This window comes from Pinus tabuliformis, chromosome 8 (assembly GCF_031772625.1).
Source record: "Pinus tabuliformis cultivar Carrire ecotype Pingquan chromosome 8, CPIR1, whole genome shotgun sequence".
In the NCBI taxonomy this organism is placed as follows: Eukaryota; Viridiplantae; Streptophyta; class Pinopsida; order Pinales; family Pinaceae; genus Pinus; species Pinus tabuliformis.
In genome coordinates, this window is record NC_142294.1 from 1,985,939,557 (window position 1) to 1,985,956,009 (window position 16,453).

The 16,453-nt window shown below is 38.5% G+C and overlaps 1 protein-coding gene across 2 annotated transcripts in view; it reads left to right on the plus strand.

The window, feature by feature from the left end:
• Positions 1 to 467: 467 nt before the first annotated feature.
• Positions 468 to 16,453, plus strand: part of SVR3 (elongation factor family protein) — a 71,188-nt gene continuing 55,202 nt past the window's right edge. For both annotated transcript variants that reach the window (XM_089374841.1, XM_089374842.1), the window contains exons 1-7: positions 468 to 831; positions 11,291 to 11,409; positions 11,702 to 11,905; positions 12,883 to 13,059; positions 13,185 to 13,337; positions 15,167 to 15,256; positions 16,269 to 16,403. In XM_089374841.1, the coding sequence (XP_089230967.1) occupies positions 564 to 831; positions 11,291 to 11,409; positions 11,702 to 11,905; positions 12,883 to 13,059; positions 13,185 to 13,337; positions 15,167 to 15,256; positions 16,269 to 16,403 (1,146 nt within the window). In that variant the 5' untranslated portion in view covers positions 468 to 563. The remainder of the gene's footprint in view (positions 832 to 11,290; positions 11,410 to 11,701; positions 11,906 to 12,882; positions 13,060 to 13,184; positions 13,338 to 15,166; positions 15,257 to 16,268; positions 16,404 to 16,453) is intronic.

The following is a 16,453-nucleotide window of genomic DNA, read 5'->3' on the forward strand; positions in this document are numbered from 1 at the left end:
ATTGATTTACTTTTTCATTCCATTTAACATAGCATATAAAAATATCTTTACTACTCAACATAATAATCTATGGAGAAAAATATATAAAAAAATTATTATAAATATAAAATATTTATATTTAATAATAATAATAATAATATAATAATATATATATATATTTTTTTTTACATTAAAATATACCATAAATTATTTTACGTACTAAATTATTGCTGTTTTATTTTATTTTAAAATAATCACATGTATGTTTCCCAATTTTCATATTTTTAGTTTTCCCTATACAACAAAGAAAGGAAGCAAGAAAATGATATGGGATCCATACGATTTGTTATCGATGCCGTTGGTTCTTAACCCTCCTCACAAAAGATAGATAGGATCGTTAGGGATTATACGATCGGCCTTCCTTGGTGCAACTTGTGGACAAGAATTGGACAAGAATCATTGAATGAGCAAATAAATCACAAAGCCTATTGCTAATTTTGATTCTCTTCCAACACCATTGTTGGGCATCCCGCTGCAACTAGAGCAGCAGTATCTAGCTGCAACTAGAGCAGCAGTACCTAACGATGGCCATGTCACTACAATTGCAACTACTACATGGCTCTAAATCCTTTCAATCTCTACCTGGCTCTAAATCCTTTCAATCTCTACCTGAAAACCATCCCCACCATGGATTTCAAAGACTATTTCTCGGAAAAAATTTATTTGGCAAATCTCTGTTTAAGTCTAGCGTTATTAAAAGTTCTTCGAAGAGTGTGGATGCTGGGAAACACCACAAACAGTTGAAGCTGAGGAGTACCAGATGTTCAGTCTCAACGACAGAGCCTTCGACAGGTACATTATTGTGTATATATCGATCCCATGTATATTTTCTAGTTGTATATATCAATCAATTTTATCATGCCCTACAGCAGAGAATGGCGAATTACAGATAAATGGCGGGTTGCTGCTGTAAAACATCTTCTTTTATGGTTTAATGGTTGGATTTCTAACGATTTCGTGAACACAATGTAGATAAGTGGTACATCCGCACATTTGGTTCTTATATCTCTATATTGATCTTATTCTCAGTGGATATTCACTACTGAATATATACAATTAATAGTTTGAATCAAATGCAGATAAATGGTACACTCCCACATATCATTCGTGTATACCCGCATGCTAACTTGGTCTCTTCCTTAGTAGATACTCACTTTTGAAGATGTAGAATTGATATCGTGAATGGAATTTAGATACATGAGATATACCTACATCTGATTATTGTGTTACCACATGCTAATTTGAATTTTTTTTCCCTAGGTGAATACTCACTGTTGAATTTGTAAGCGCAATACATACCCTACTCACTCTCTTACTGGCTGCATGCCTGAAACAACCCTTCACTGTACTCGCTCAGCAGGGTAGGTGTAACCAACCCTTCTAACATGACTTAATTTCTAGCTAGCTGAGCACAGCGAGAAGCTCTTTGCTGGTAAGTAAGACCTCTGTGCCTAGGCATAGCGAAGGAAAAGCCCTGAAAGGTCTTATATGAGCTAGTTCTTTCTCAGGTGAGGTCATCACTTACCTGCCTGCCCGCCTGAGCTCTGCTCAGGTAAGGTCCTGAAATGCTTTACCTTCACTAAAGTTGAAGCCTAGAAGGTAAGGTTACCTGTCCCTGACGCACTCATTCACTGGTTAACTCAGGAAAGTTTATACCAAGCAACCCTTGTAACTAGGTAAATGTCATTTCCAATTTTTCACTCTTGATGAAAATGAAGGATTCCTTTATCTGCCTTTTTTATTTTCGGAGTGTAAATTTGTTCTTCACTCTGTGGATTCTCACTGTTGGTGATGTATAACCATTTTTTGTTTAGTGGAATCAACTGTAATTATGAATGAAATATCGTGTTCTGTATTTTTTATGGTCCATTCAAACCCAGTGATGTAACTTCCGTGTACATGACATCCTTCTCAAATATAGACAGCCTTCAACAAAATGTTAGTCAATTACACTGGCCACAGTGCTCAACCAAACGCTCAGAGACAGTTCAAGGCAATTTTCTTTTCATCATTGATACAATATGTTACAAGGGTTCCAATTCAAAATATTTTCCTCCCTCAGTCACTTTCAGACCCCTCAATCTATCTCTCAGATCTTGTCACTCTGTTTTGCACACATTGACGCCATTGTACTGCTATCCTATATTACAATATTAAATTTCCTTATTTATTTTTCCCACTATGTTCGGCATTCTAGTCTATCTATCTTCTGCTTGCTATGGTGGTTGTGTCTCTTTGTTTGCCACGTTTCCCTCAAACGGGGAATGATGCTTCTGCATTACCTAGAAGGTCTAATTAGACATAAATAATTATTTAGTCTAATGTTTGAATTGAGGTTCTATAGTTTGTGGTTATCAATTTTGCCAGTTTGGTAAGTTTTTGGGTTGTCAGGACTCAATAGTTGCTAATGGGGGGTGCTAGTTCACTGTCGAGCTAGGTGGAATGTTAATGTTAATTTTAGGTATGTTCTATACTTAGAGCAATTTATTTCAATTTTCACAGTTAGCTCAATATCTTTTCCAGATTAGCAATCACATCAGCATTAAAGTAAACTGCAGATAGAACATAAACATAAATCGCAGAAGACAAGCGAAGACAAGAGGACACAAGCTATGGCGCTAGTCAGGGACAAACCCCAATGTGGGGAAACCCTTGATCAATTCTTCTTATATGTTATTCAATAGTTTAGCAGAGAGGAGAGAGAGAGAACGTTTACAACAGAAGTCAACACTTTGACTTATCTAGATAAGAGCATAGATCATCTCTAAGAAGGAGATACATGAGATTAGTTGAAGACATGCTGCTTCAACTGATTCTCCAAGGTGATTCCTTCACCTATCGTTGTGTTGTATTTCGTCATCATGCTGCACCTCACCGCGCTGCACCATGCTGCACCCATCATCACTATGCTGCATCTCATCACGCTTCATTAATCATGACTGTACCCATCACTGTACTGCATTATGTGCCATTGCTACACCATGTTGCCGTACTGACCTATGCTCTGGTTGCACCTTGCTTGCTTGTTGTCTCTTGTTTTCTTGTTGTCCCTAGCATGCTTGTTGTCCCTTGCTTGCTTGTTGTCCCTAGCATGCTTGTTGTCCTTTGCATGCTTGTTGTCCTTAGCATGCTTGCTGTTGCATGCTAGCTGTCCCTTGCATGCTAGTTGTAACATTGCATGCTTGGTGTATTTGCTGCTAAGTACCATACAACTGTCCCAATGTTAGTTAGTTGTCCCTTGCATGCTGCTCTCCTTCGAAGACAGATGCTCCGACAGTTCCCGGCAGTTCTGGCAGTTCCCAACAGTTCCGGCAGTTCCCGATAGTTTCGGTTGTCCCAGCTGTTCCTGGCAGTTCCAGAAGTTCCCGACAGTTCCGGAAGTTCCCGACAGTTCCAGCAGTTCCGGCAGTGCTGGCAGTTCCCGACTGTTCCTGACAATTTTGGTTGTTCTGGTAGTCCCGACAGTTCCTGACAATTTCGGTTGTTCCGGCAGTTCCGACAGTTTTGGCAGTTCCCAACAGTTTTGGCAGTTCCAGCAGTTCCCGGCAATTCCTGACAGCTCCCAGCAGTTCCGGCAGTTCCCGACAGTTCCCAGCAATTCCGGCTTTTGCCCTTTGCGTCAGCTTTCCGAGCTGTTTCAGCAGTTCCGGTTTTTGCCCTCTGGATTAGGGCAGCATTATCGCTTAGGATCTCTCCTTCTACTAAAACCCAAAGACACATAGAGAGGAAGAGAAAGTGTGTTGAAATGACTTGAAGGCTACCTCTATTTATACTAAAACGTTGAGCACAAATGGGGTTTATTTGTTTGCTGGCTGACCTTGACAAATTGTCCCATAACACAAATAAATTCATATCTGCATGAATACTTATCGGAATTAGATGATCTTTAGATCAATCCCACACCTCTCAATGAGAGGGATCCAAGAAAAATATCAGCTTCCATTAATAAGATGACCCACATGGAGTTTGGCCCTAGTTGCCAATTTTAACACTTCATCTCAACTAGGGAGAACTCCAGCTGCTGATCCATATGTCCGACTATACTATCTCTGCCATCAGTGCCCTGCACTGCTCTGCTTTGTTGAGCTTTGCTTTGCTTTGCTCTGCTTTGCTGAACCATGAAGAAGAAGAATTGATTGAGAATGTCTCATACCATTCTCTACTGACGCGAACTCAATTTCATCTGAAGAGAGTGTGTCACATCACTCTTACTGACCCGAAGTCAGTTTTATTGATCCCAGATCAATATCACAAGAGAGTGTCTCAAACCACTCATACTAATCCCAGACCAGTTTCATTGATCCTAGATAAATGGAGGTCATCCTGCATAGGGAGTACGGTAGATACAATGATGCATCCATCGATAGTACTACTATGGTCCCTAACTCCATTTCCTTGCTCATTGATCAGATGAGAGGTACTTCCCATGAGTCCCAGACTGCATGGGTAGGATGCCTCGACAGGAGAACTAATAATCCTGTCCACAGGAGAACGAATCATCCTGCCCCACAGTCGCCACGGGAGAATTAATCATCCCGGCCCACAGGAGAACTAATCATCCCATTTCACAGTTGCCACGGGAGAACTAATCATCCTGACCCACAGGAGAACTAATCATCCTGTTCCACAGTTGCCACGGGAGAACTAATCATCCCGGACCACAGGAGAACTAATCATCCTGTTTCACAGTTGCCACGGGAGAACTAATCATCCTGGCCCACAAGAGAACTAATAATCCTGTTCCACAGTTGCCATGGGAGGACTAATCATCCCGGCCCACAAGAGAACTAATCATCCTGTTCCACAGTTGCCACGGAAGAACTAATCATCCTGGCCCGTAGGATAACTAATCATCCTGTTTCACAGTTGCCACGAGAGAACTAATCATCCTAGCCCATAGGAGAACTAATCATCCTGTTTCACAGTTGCCACAGGAGAACTAATCATCCCGGCCCATAGGAGAACTAATCATCCTGTTCCATAATCGCCACGGGGTATCACAAGGGAAGGTTGAACCTATCATCCTATACATAGTGCACCACCAGGGGAGGGTGAGTCGCCCTGTGGTTGTATGTTGCTCCAGAGAGTACCCCAAGCCCCCTAGAGCTCCTAGAGCTCAATGCATGCAACATGCAAGACCCTTATAAGAAGGTCTCTCAACAACTCCAAGTCGTTCGGGAAAGTCACAGATTTGACCTTTCCCGAGGCTTTGACAAAATGTCTACGACCTGTACATCAGTCTCAATGTGATGGAGCCTCCTCGCTCATTGACTTACCATATCCTAGGTAAGGCAGTGTCTAATGTCTATCTGCTGGAGCAATCGTCGAATACGGGATTCCTCAATAATCAAATCCCCCCTCTGGTGTCATAAAGAATCACAGTGGTATTCATCATGTGTACAAACAACTCACTGAAGAGCTTCCACAACTAGGCAGCTTCATACGAGATCATACTCGTAGCTATGTATTCAGTCTCGGCGGTGCTTATAGCAACCGACTTCTGCTTCCTGCTCATCCATGATATCGAAGCAGAACCCAAAGAGAACCAGCGCTGAGAAGTGCTTTAGTGATCCTCCACATTGCTTGCTCAGTCAGCATTTGAATAATCATGCAGCTTCATATTTCTGGCAGTGTATCTCAATCCATGAGAGATTGTGCCCCGAAGATATCTCAGAAGATTCTTAGCAGCATTCTAGTGAGGCTCAACCAAATATGAGCTCACCATGCTAACTGAAAAACATATGTCCGGACGAAAGTTCACCAAGAACATCAATGCAAATGAGTTTATGGAACTCAGAGGCATTTCCCAAATCTAGTCCGGCATTATCACCATATAACTTCTGAAAGTTAAGATCCTCGAGGTAGTCATGGGCTCGCAGTTTACCATTCCACATCCGGAATCCAACTCCCTCTTACTTCTGTAAGTGAGAGGGTCTGCACCTGTTTGAAATAGGTCGTCCTCAGAAGGTGCTGGTATGAGAGGTCTATCATCTGCAACCTTCAAACAATGGTTTGGATCGGCTTCACTCTTAGTGAATCTCAGCTTCATTTGACAGTTATCAATCCTCTCATACTACGCCTTGGGAATTTTGCTTCAAGCCATAGAGGGCTTTCTTCCTCCTGCATACGTGAGATTCCTGATCATGAATCTCAAACCCCTCAGGTTGTTCCAAACCTGTGGACCTGGTACATGAGGGGAATGGTCCCCTTGTAAGATTTTCCTTTGGTACATCTCAGACATGTACTTTCATGCTCTTTTTGAATTCAGGCATCCCTGTCACCATCTGACTCATAGACCTCTGGTGCTATGTGTCAGTGGATATGGTCCCCAATGGACTTCCTGCAACTTGATACAACCCTGAACTCAAAAACATCTTTGAAAATTCTATTTTCAAACACGTACCTTTCCATCGATGAGTGCCACCCTGTAACCTTTGACTTCCATTGCCGAAATGGACACCAAGTTCTTCTCGCGATCAGGTACATAAAAGAGATTCTGTAAATGAATCGAGTTACCCTCATTCAATTGAGGGGTAACATTCCCTACACCCTTTCCGGGATAGGTGGCATCAACTCCAAGTATAATCCCACGATTGTTTCCATCTCTACCAAATTAGAGAGTGCACCCTACTATCCATTGAGGTGCCTTGAAGCACCACAATCAATAAGCCAGATTCCCAAAGAATCTGAAGGAGAGGGCCAATACAATATAACGCTTCTTTATCTTATCAAAAACAACATTTGATTCTTCATACCTGGGGTTCCTTGTTTTTTTTTTTAAAGAGTCGGCCATTTCCTTGATGACCTGCATTACCTGTCATTCCTTTGATCATTGAAGATGTCCCTGGAAGGATTGTTATCTTCATCAAGAGATGTGTCTCTGCCATTTAGACACTCCTTCGCATAATGGCCGAACTTATTGCAACCAAGGCATCTGCCTTTCCTTCCACCCAGTGTTACTTGGGAGCGGGAGCGAAAACGGGTGCGGGGGCGACATTTTCAAAAGCTCTTGGTTTGGGAGTGAATCCCGGAGCGTTTTTTTATATAATATATATATATATATATATTTTTTATATTTTTGATACATATATGTCAACAAAAACATGTAGAATTATGAATTAGATATAAAAAACATAAAAAAAACATAGATTGAACCATATAACAACAATCATCTAGAAGTTATAATCTTCATCAACCACGTCCACAAGTTAGTAACATAGTAACATACAACATATTGAGTTTCGTGATTCATCAATCTTAAAGTTTCAAGCTTTCAAAATTCAATATATAACATTTATCATCATTGATCACCAAAGTTGTACTTGTAAGCTAAGTGTAACCATTACAACAAATAATATCTAACATGAAATGAAATGTTATAAAATGAAATGAAACAACTTTCAACTTTCATGAAGCATCATATTCATAATTCATTACTAATGAGTTATAATTGCCAACTTCAAACTTAAATTGTCATATATTGTTTAAAAAAAAAACATAATAAATATGAAAGAGTCAATAGTTATAAAAACTACTAGAAACTAGAAAAGACAAGTAAATCTATTATCTATTGCTTATGCTTGGGCCTCTTGCCACCATGAGAAATGTCTAGTTTTTTTAGTCTTGTTGGAAAATCAAGATCTTTGTCATTAATATCGCCCTCTAAGCATTAATATCCAGAGGTATCTTTGTCATTACCTCTGTATCTGTATAGGGATCTTTGTCATTAATATCACGCTCTAAGCATTAACATAAGATAGAAAAAGCATAGCATGTCAAGTCAAGGTTTTGTTTGAGTGATGCGTACATTTTTAGGAGGGTCATGATAGAGGAGTTCAACAACCAATGTCACTAACATCAAGTTACATAGAGGGATTGGTGCTTTTGATTAAATACGAGTTCCATACCCTAATACATGACAAAATTCAATGGAAACATTGCAATCCTGAAATCCTGAAAAACTGATAAGTCCACTGGATTTTAAATGAAATCTAAAATTCTACTTTCTCCATATCAAATCAAATGAGGTCAGAACCACTCTCAAACATCCCGAGTCATTTCATGGTAATGTTAAAAATTTAAGTAAAAGGATGAAAATGAAGATTAAGGAGAATGTCACTTTTACTAACATTACCATGAATCGCATATCAATACTAGGGCCATAAGCTTGATCATTAAGTTGCCCCACTGAAAATTTATTTGTTTCTTTGAAAAAAATTTGCATTTGGAACATTACTGCAAATTTTTTTTTGCAAAAAAGGCTAAACGCTCCCGAAAAGATAGGGAGCGTTTTTTTTAGGGAGCGCGCTCCCAAGGCGCTCCTGCCCAGAGCGCGGATTGGGAGCGGGATCGGGGGGGGGGGTCCCGCAACACTGCTTCCACCCTTAGATCCGGACTTCCTAATGAAGTGATCTTTAGGTAGGCCATCAGAAACTTCCGCTGCGCCATTCTGATACTATTCTTTGCTTCAACTTCACCCTCGGTGAATTTGAAGAGGGATGAGGAATCCACTGATCCTTTTGTCCTTTCCCAACTGTCTTTGGTGATTGCTCTTTCACTCTTGCTTGGGCATTGTCTTCACCTCAACTCCGATTCCATGTTAATTTTAGGTATGTTCTATGCTTAGAGCAATTTATTTCAATTTTCACAGTTAGCTCAATATCTTTTCCAGATTAGCAATCACATCAGCATTAAAGTAAACTGCAGATAAAACATAAACATAAATCGCAAAAGACAAGCTAAGACAAGAGGACACAAGATGTGGCGCTAGCCAGGGACAAACCCCAATGTGGGGAAACCCTTGATCAATTCTTCTTATATGTTCTTCAATAGTTCAGTAGAGAGAGAGAGAGTATGTTTACAACAAAAGTCAACACTTTGACTTATCTAGATAAGAGCATAGGTCATCTCTAGGAAGATGATACATGAGATTAGTTGAAGACATGCTGCTTCAACTGATTCTCCAAGGTGATTACTTCACCTATCATTGTGTTGCATTTCATCATCACGCTGCACCTCACTGCGCTACACCATGCTGCACCCATCATCACTATGCTGCATCTCATCACGCTTCATTAATTATGACTGTACCCATCATTGTACTACATTATGTGCCATTGCTACACCATGTTGCCGTACTGACCTATGCTCTGGCTGCACCTTGCTTGCTTGTTGTCCCTAGCATGCTTGTTGTCCTTTGTATGCTTGTTGTCCTTAGCATGCTTGCTGTTGCATGCTAGCTATAACATTGCATGCTTGGTGTATTTGCTGCTAAGTACCATACAACTGTCCCAATGTTAGTTAGCTGTCCCTTGCATGCTGCTCTCCTTCGAAGACAAATGCTTCGATAGTTTCCGGCAGTTCCGGCAATTCCCGACAGTTCCGGCAGTTCCAGCAGTTCTCGGCAGTTCCAGTAGTTCTCGGAAGTTGCGGCAATTATGACAGTCTCGACAGTTCCGACAGTTCTCGACAGTTTTGGTTGTTCTAGCTATTCCCGGCAGTTCCAACAGTTCTCGGCAGTTCCCACAGTTCCGGCAGTCCCAACAGTTCTTGACAGTTTCGGCATTTCCGACAGTTCCCAACAGTTTCGGTTGTTCCCGGCAGTTCCGACAATTCCTTCAGTTCTGACAGTTCCAATAGTTCTCGACAGTTCCCGGCAGTTCCGACAATTCCTGACAGTTGCCCTTTGCGTTAGCTTTCCGAGCTGTTCTGGCAGTTCCGGCTTCTGCCTTCTGGATTAGGGCAGCATTATTGCTTAGGATCTCTCCTTCTACTAAAACCCAAAGACAAGTAGAGAGGAAGAGAAAGTGTGTTGAAATGACTTGAAGACCACCTCTATTTATACTAAAACGTTGAACACAAGTGGGGTTTATTTGGTCGCTGGCCGACCTTGACAAATTGTCCCATAACACAAATAAATTCATATCTCCATGAATACTTATTGGAATCGGATGATCTTTAGATCAATCCTACACCTCTCGATGAGAGGGATCCAAGAAAAATATTAGCTTCCATTAATAAGATGACCCACATGGAGTTTGGCCCTAGTTGCCAATTTTAACAGCTGTCCAGCAGGTTTCTATTCTTGCTGTGGTCTACTCCACCAGCACGATATGGGTTTCAGGAGGCCTTGCTGTGAATTGTAGGTACTTTTTGTGGAATCGTTGAATTGATAACCTAGACTTGGTGCCTAAGTTATAGGAAGTCTGCTCTTTGAGGTGCAGCCCTTAGATGTATGTTTCTTGACGCATTTCCAGAAAAAGAAAGGGAGTCTGCCTTTGCTCTGATATTTTTATCGAGGTTATGTGATGATTTTTGTCCTGACTGGTTTTCATGGTTGTACAAGGTGAATTAGATTTCAGGGATCTGTTATTCATGTTAAGTTTAATTTTCAGAGAAAATTGCAGTTTCAATTTTAACTTCTTGTAATGCCAAATAAAATTCTTGCAACTACATTGCTTCACATAGATAACAATGTTTGATAGGGTTCTGACTTTCATGATGTATTGTCTGGGGGATGAAACATTTCAGAAATGCGGGCTCAGTTTTGGGACATGTTTTCAAATTACAAAGCTTCCTCGAAATGTTTTAGATAATTTAGAAATGCGTTTCTGCACAATTCTGGCCTAGAAATGCAGGGAGTGGAATAGTTTTGTAACTTAGCATAAATAATCTTATTAAACCCTAGTTGACTCATTTAGTGCTAACTTGAAATCACCAAGGTATATACACCCTGAAGTGCATTATTGATATGACTATTAGATTATAAAAGTTCTATTAGCTAAAGCAAAAATTAGCTTATCATAACTAGCTAGTTGCTTATGTTGTAAAATAGCAAGGTTCAATTTTATGAAGACATCTCTGCAAATCTGTTTTATGTTCCTTTCATTGTCGTAAATTTTTCAAAAGCAATGGCACAGTAGCTTTCATATGGAGATTTTAATTGATTGCTTCACGTATAAAGTAGGAATTTCTGTTACTTCGACTTCTGGTACTTATAAAATGTCAAGTCATTGTTAGGAAATAGATTTTAAGGGAAATAAGACCTTGATCACCAGGTGAGTTCAACATCCCATGGCTAATTGTTTTTGTTGATTTACAGGTATCTAAAGTGGTTACATAATCAGATCTTCAATATGTGGAGATCAATGGAACTGCACAATTATAACCTTTAAAAGATAACACATCTGTTGGTATATATATTATTTGTTGCAGAATGGATTCTAACTCTCGGATTTTCTCTTTGTGGCAGTTGAAAATCAAAAAAAGAATCAGCTGAAAGCAAGGAGAGATGTAAGAAACATAGCAATTGTTGCTCATGTAGATCACGGGAAGACAACTTTAGTGGATGCAATGTTAAAGCAAGCCAAGGTTCTACTGGCTACCGGAGAAATATTTCTGATTCAAGCGCTATTTTTAAAAATTAAATAATCTATGTAGAAGATACATAAATAGAATAGCCAACCAGTGCATTGCTTGAAGCATGTATGCTTCATTGTTTTTCTATATTAAGGTGCTTGTCTTTGTCTGAAATTGCTCTAAGCAAGCACACGAACGGCCATAGTTGGAAAGTTGTAGTTGATTTCTTTTATTCTAAGGTCATCATTAAGGATCCATTATTATTGTTAACGTAAATTTCTTTTATGTGGGTTTTCCATCCCAGGTGTTTCGTGTCAATCAATCTGTTCAAGAAAGAATTATGGACTCCAATGCACTGGAGAGAGAGCGGGGCATAACAATACTCAGCAAGAATACAGCAATATGCTACAAGGATACAAAGATTAACATCATTGATACTCCAGGTCATTCAGACTTTGGAGGGGAAGTGGAACGTGTGCTTAACATGGTGGAAGGTGTCCTTCTTGTGGTATCATTTATTACTTGAGCTATTATGCACATATTTATCATAATTAACTTGCATATGTTCTAGAACCACACAGTGATCCGGAAATATCAAAATCTTTGTGGCCAGTAGCATGATTCTTTTATTGTTGTTAATCACCTGCTCTTAGCAACAACAACAGCCCATTTGGTATTGAATTAATGCATCCCTAAAACAGAGTCGAATTCCTAACCTGTTGACAGTGAGTTATATGTTTGGACTCTTAGTTGATATTCTTCTGTACGCTACTTCACTTTTCAAAAGTCAATTTTTGGCATGTTATGTTCAGGTTTCTTTAGTTTATTGATTGTCTTTAAATGTTCATTAAGTAGTAACTAGTAAAAGGGTGAAATAGGAACCTTAGGATGACAGAATTTAGAAGACAACAAAGAGTTATATGTTTGGACTCTTAGTTGATATTCTTCTGTACGCTACTTCACTTTTCAAAAGTCAATTTTTGGCATGTTATGTTCAGGTTTCTTTAGTTTATTGATTGTCTTTAAATGTTCATTAAGTAGTAACTAGTAAAAGGGTGAAATAGGAACCTTAGGATGACAGAATTTAGAAGACAACAAAGAGTTATATACGTCCAATGAATATGGTTCTTTCTTCAAATGGTTCAGGCATGCAATACGACTGTATTATGCCCTTTAGTTCTAACAGAACAAGCTGCAGGTATTGCCATTCCCTATTTGGTGAGATGCATCATTTGTGTTACTATAAATTGAAAATATGGTTTTAAGTTTTAAACATGTCTTAAAGTAAAATTATTCTGTTCTTCAGTAAAAAAGGGCATCATTCTGGCCTATGAGACCTCTTAGATGAAAGACTTGTGGAAAATTATCAGGGGTGATACTGCAGACTTATTTGTTTTTTTCTTCAATATAGATCAGCTTGGACTTTCTTTATTTTGACCAGTCTGGCAATTTATTTATAATTGGTTGTCATTAATTGTTTTTCAGGTGGACTCTGTTGAGGGACCAATGCCACAAACACGATTTGTTTTAAAGAAAGCTCTAGAGCTTGGACTTTCTGTTCTAGTGGTGGTGAATAAGATTGACAGGCCTTCAGCTCGTCCTGATCATGTGGTCAATGCAACGTTTGAGCTTTTTATTGAATTGAATGCTACTGATGAACAGGTAAATTTTTCAAGCAAGGGTTTTCCAGCATCAGGAATCACGATTTATAAAATTCAAGGCTGATAATTTGTTTATGTCTGCTTGTTTTTCCTTAAAGTTATGTGTTAATGCTATTGTAAATGCAGTGTGATTTCCAAGTCATATATGCAAGTGGTGTCAAGGGCCAAGCTGGATTAAGTCCTGAAAAAGTTGGGAATGACCTTGGACCTCTTTTTGAAGCAGTCCTTCGGTGCATACCTGAGCCGACTATTGATCCTGATAGTTATTTGCAGATGCTGGTGTGTTTTTTTATTTACAACATCTCTCTTTCTGTTGCTACAAGTAAAATATTGCTGCCTCATCTTTTGGTATATTTATTGATTTTGCAATATATGATAAGACGATATTCACAGTGTAACAAAACAAACTGATTGGCCATTGGAACATTCTGTTAGTACATATGTATAAGGCCTAACCAAATTCTTAATCTGTACCGATATCAAAATATTTTGAGGGAATAATCAGTCTAGAACATCTGATAAGTAACTCTTTTACAATCTCTACTATCTGATTAGGTTCATTATTGATAGTTCTAGCAATTGGGATCCTTTTCAATTATGCAAACAATTTTGTGACTATTAGATTTGTCCAAAAGACCATGGGAGTTCAAAATATTATCAAAGCTTGAGAGAATTGTTAAATACATTGAAACTTTTGCTACCTCTACATAAAGTTTGTATAAAATTGTTGAAATTCTGAAGTTCTATGCTGTTACAATCACTTCAATCTAGAACTTCTTTATGCCGCAATATAAGTTAAGTAATTGTAGATAGAACATAAACCATATGCACAATAGAAAGGCAACCAAAACTCAATGAGACACAGAGAAGTTAGGTCAGTGACCATGGCAAAACCCACAAGGGGAAAACCCAACCAGATTCTTCTTCTATTAGAAATCAATTGTTCAGCAAAGATACAAAGTACAATGAGAGAATGAAGAAGTTCACCCAAATCTGAAGAAGATCTCTGATAGCACTAGTTGATGCAAACACTGAATCACTTTGGTTCTCCAAGATCTGCTCTTGCTCTTCAAGACTCTCTCTCTCTCTCTCAATCTTCCTCTAGCCTCTTCAACTCTCTCTCAATCTTCCTCTAGCCTCTCCAACTCTTTCTCTCTCAAGTTCGAATTCTCCTTTCACATGCACAGGTGTGTCAAGTGAGGATGAGAGGCACAAATAGGAAGAGCAAGGATGTCAAATTCACGAGGGAGTAGCTCCTATTGAGGAGGAGTTAATCATGCCAAAATTGGAGAGTAACTTATGTCATAAAGGAGGTACGCTCTCCTTAGTAACTTATGCCATCAAGAGGGAGAACACATGCCTTGAGTAACATACACCATAAATAGAGAGAGGTACACATGCCTTGAAGAGTGTAACTTATGCATTGAAGAGGTGTAAGAGGAATCTTATGACAAGTCATAAATGCATGTACGAGGTGCGTAAGAACATTCGAGAGAGAGGGACGAATTCATTTAGGGAGAGAGTGAGAGAGGTATGAGTGCCATCAAAGAGAGAGAGAGAGATGAGGTGGATTTATTGCCAAGTAAGAGAGGTGACATGTATTTCTCTTTTAATAATATTATTATAGCATCATAAGGATAATAATAATAATATTAATAATATTGATGATTAAATAAAAAATTAATTAATTGAGATTGATTAAGGACAAGTTAAGTGATTTTCCATCATCTATATATGATTACGAATTGATGGAAGGTGATTTACTATTTTTGGAAAGTCATGGGTGCAAAGATAGACATGACTTTCTATTTTTAGAAAGTCACTCTAGAAAGGTCAGAAATGAAATTTTATTCAAGGAAATTCATCCCATAGCTGCCAATTTTCAACAAAAATGACTGCGAAAGCTCTTCTAAAGGAAAATTAGAGGCATTGTGAATCACCTGCCTCGTTAAATTTTTCGTTTTGAATAGCTAAAGGATTTTTAATTAGCATATATGTAATTCTGATTTCTAACTGTCAACAATTTCTGATATAGCTCAGCTTAACATGTTAATAGATTTTAGTGACAAGGTTGTTTCCTTTTTTATTAAGATGGTTGAAATTCACAGGTAACGAATTTGGATTATGATGAACACAAAGGACGAATAGCTATTGGAAGAGTTCATGCTGGTAAAATGCAGAGGGGTATGGAGGTAAAGGTAAGATATGCAGTGATCCTATAACACCCTTAATCTGGATTTTTAATTTGTCTTTGGGACATGGGAAGACATTATGATTTAGGGTTTGGTTCAAGATAGTTTGGTCTGAGATAATGCCGCAGATTTTATTTAGTTGCCTTTGATTCGGATTAATGGGCAAGGTAGTGAGAAAATCAACATGATAACAACAATCACAGCATTAAATAAGCTCTGAACTGAATATAGCATGCTCCATACTGCATATTAATAATAAATTGCATAACCTGCAGAGAATGTTAATCTCCAGTGCTTCCTTTATAGCTCTTATATTACACAGGGTTGCAGTTTGTGATCTATTACACAGAATCGCTTGTTAAAACACATTTTTGTAATGTAGCTTAGCCCCTTTCTCATGGTCAACTAGAACAACCTTCTACAGCATCATGCATAATATGAGAAAGGGGCTAAGCTACATTACAAAAATGTGTTTTAACAAGCGATTCTGTGTAATCTCTTTAGTCAGCCAGCATGTTTCTTAATATTACACCTGTCATTGCACCTTGTTTTGATAATTAAATTGGCAGTCAATTTTTGAAAGAACCTAAAAATGAACTTGTTCATGAATGTGATGCCCCTTTTTAATAATAAAATTAGTTTATAAATAGACATTGCTATTTACTTGAAAAATAAAGATTGCATAAAATACTGTTCTTGGCAAAAATTAAAAATCAGTTTTTTTTTAAATTCCCTTGGGTTTATGAAAACAGATGGGTTTCATCTCTGCTATTTTGTAGAGCTGTTTTCCTGTATATTGAACTATCTGGGATATTGGATTTGTTTGTTGATACCTTAACTGTTAACATGCTTATACTTAATGTTACTTATGTAAATGCTCCTTTTAAGCTATTTGCCACATCTCTGTGGAACCAGCATTATACTTAATGTTATAAAGATCTAATGGCTATTTTAAAGGTCACAATATGATTTTGAATTTGGAATACTGTTGTGCCTCTTATAAAATGCATCCTGTCAGGTGTGTACACCAGATGAAAATTGCAGGTTTGGCAAAGTTAGTGAGGTCTTTGTTTACGAGAATTTTATGAGAGTCCCAGCTGAAACAGTAGAAGCTGGAGATATCTGTGCCGTCTGTGGTATTGATGATGTCCTTGTATGTCTCGATACTCCTGTATTTACCTTTCATAAAACTGTAATGTTCAT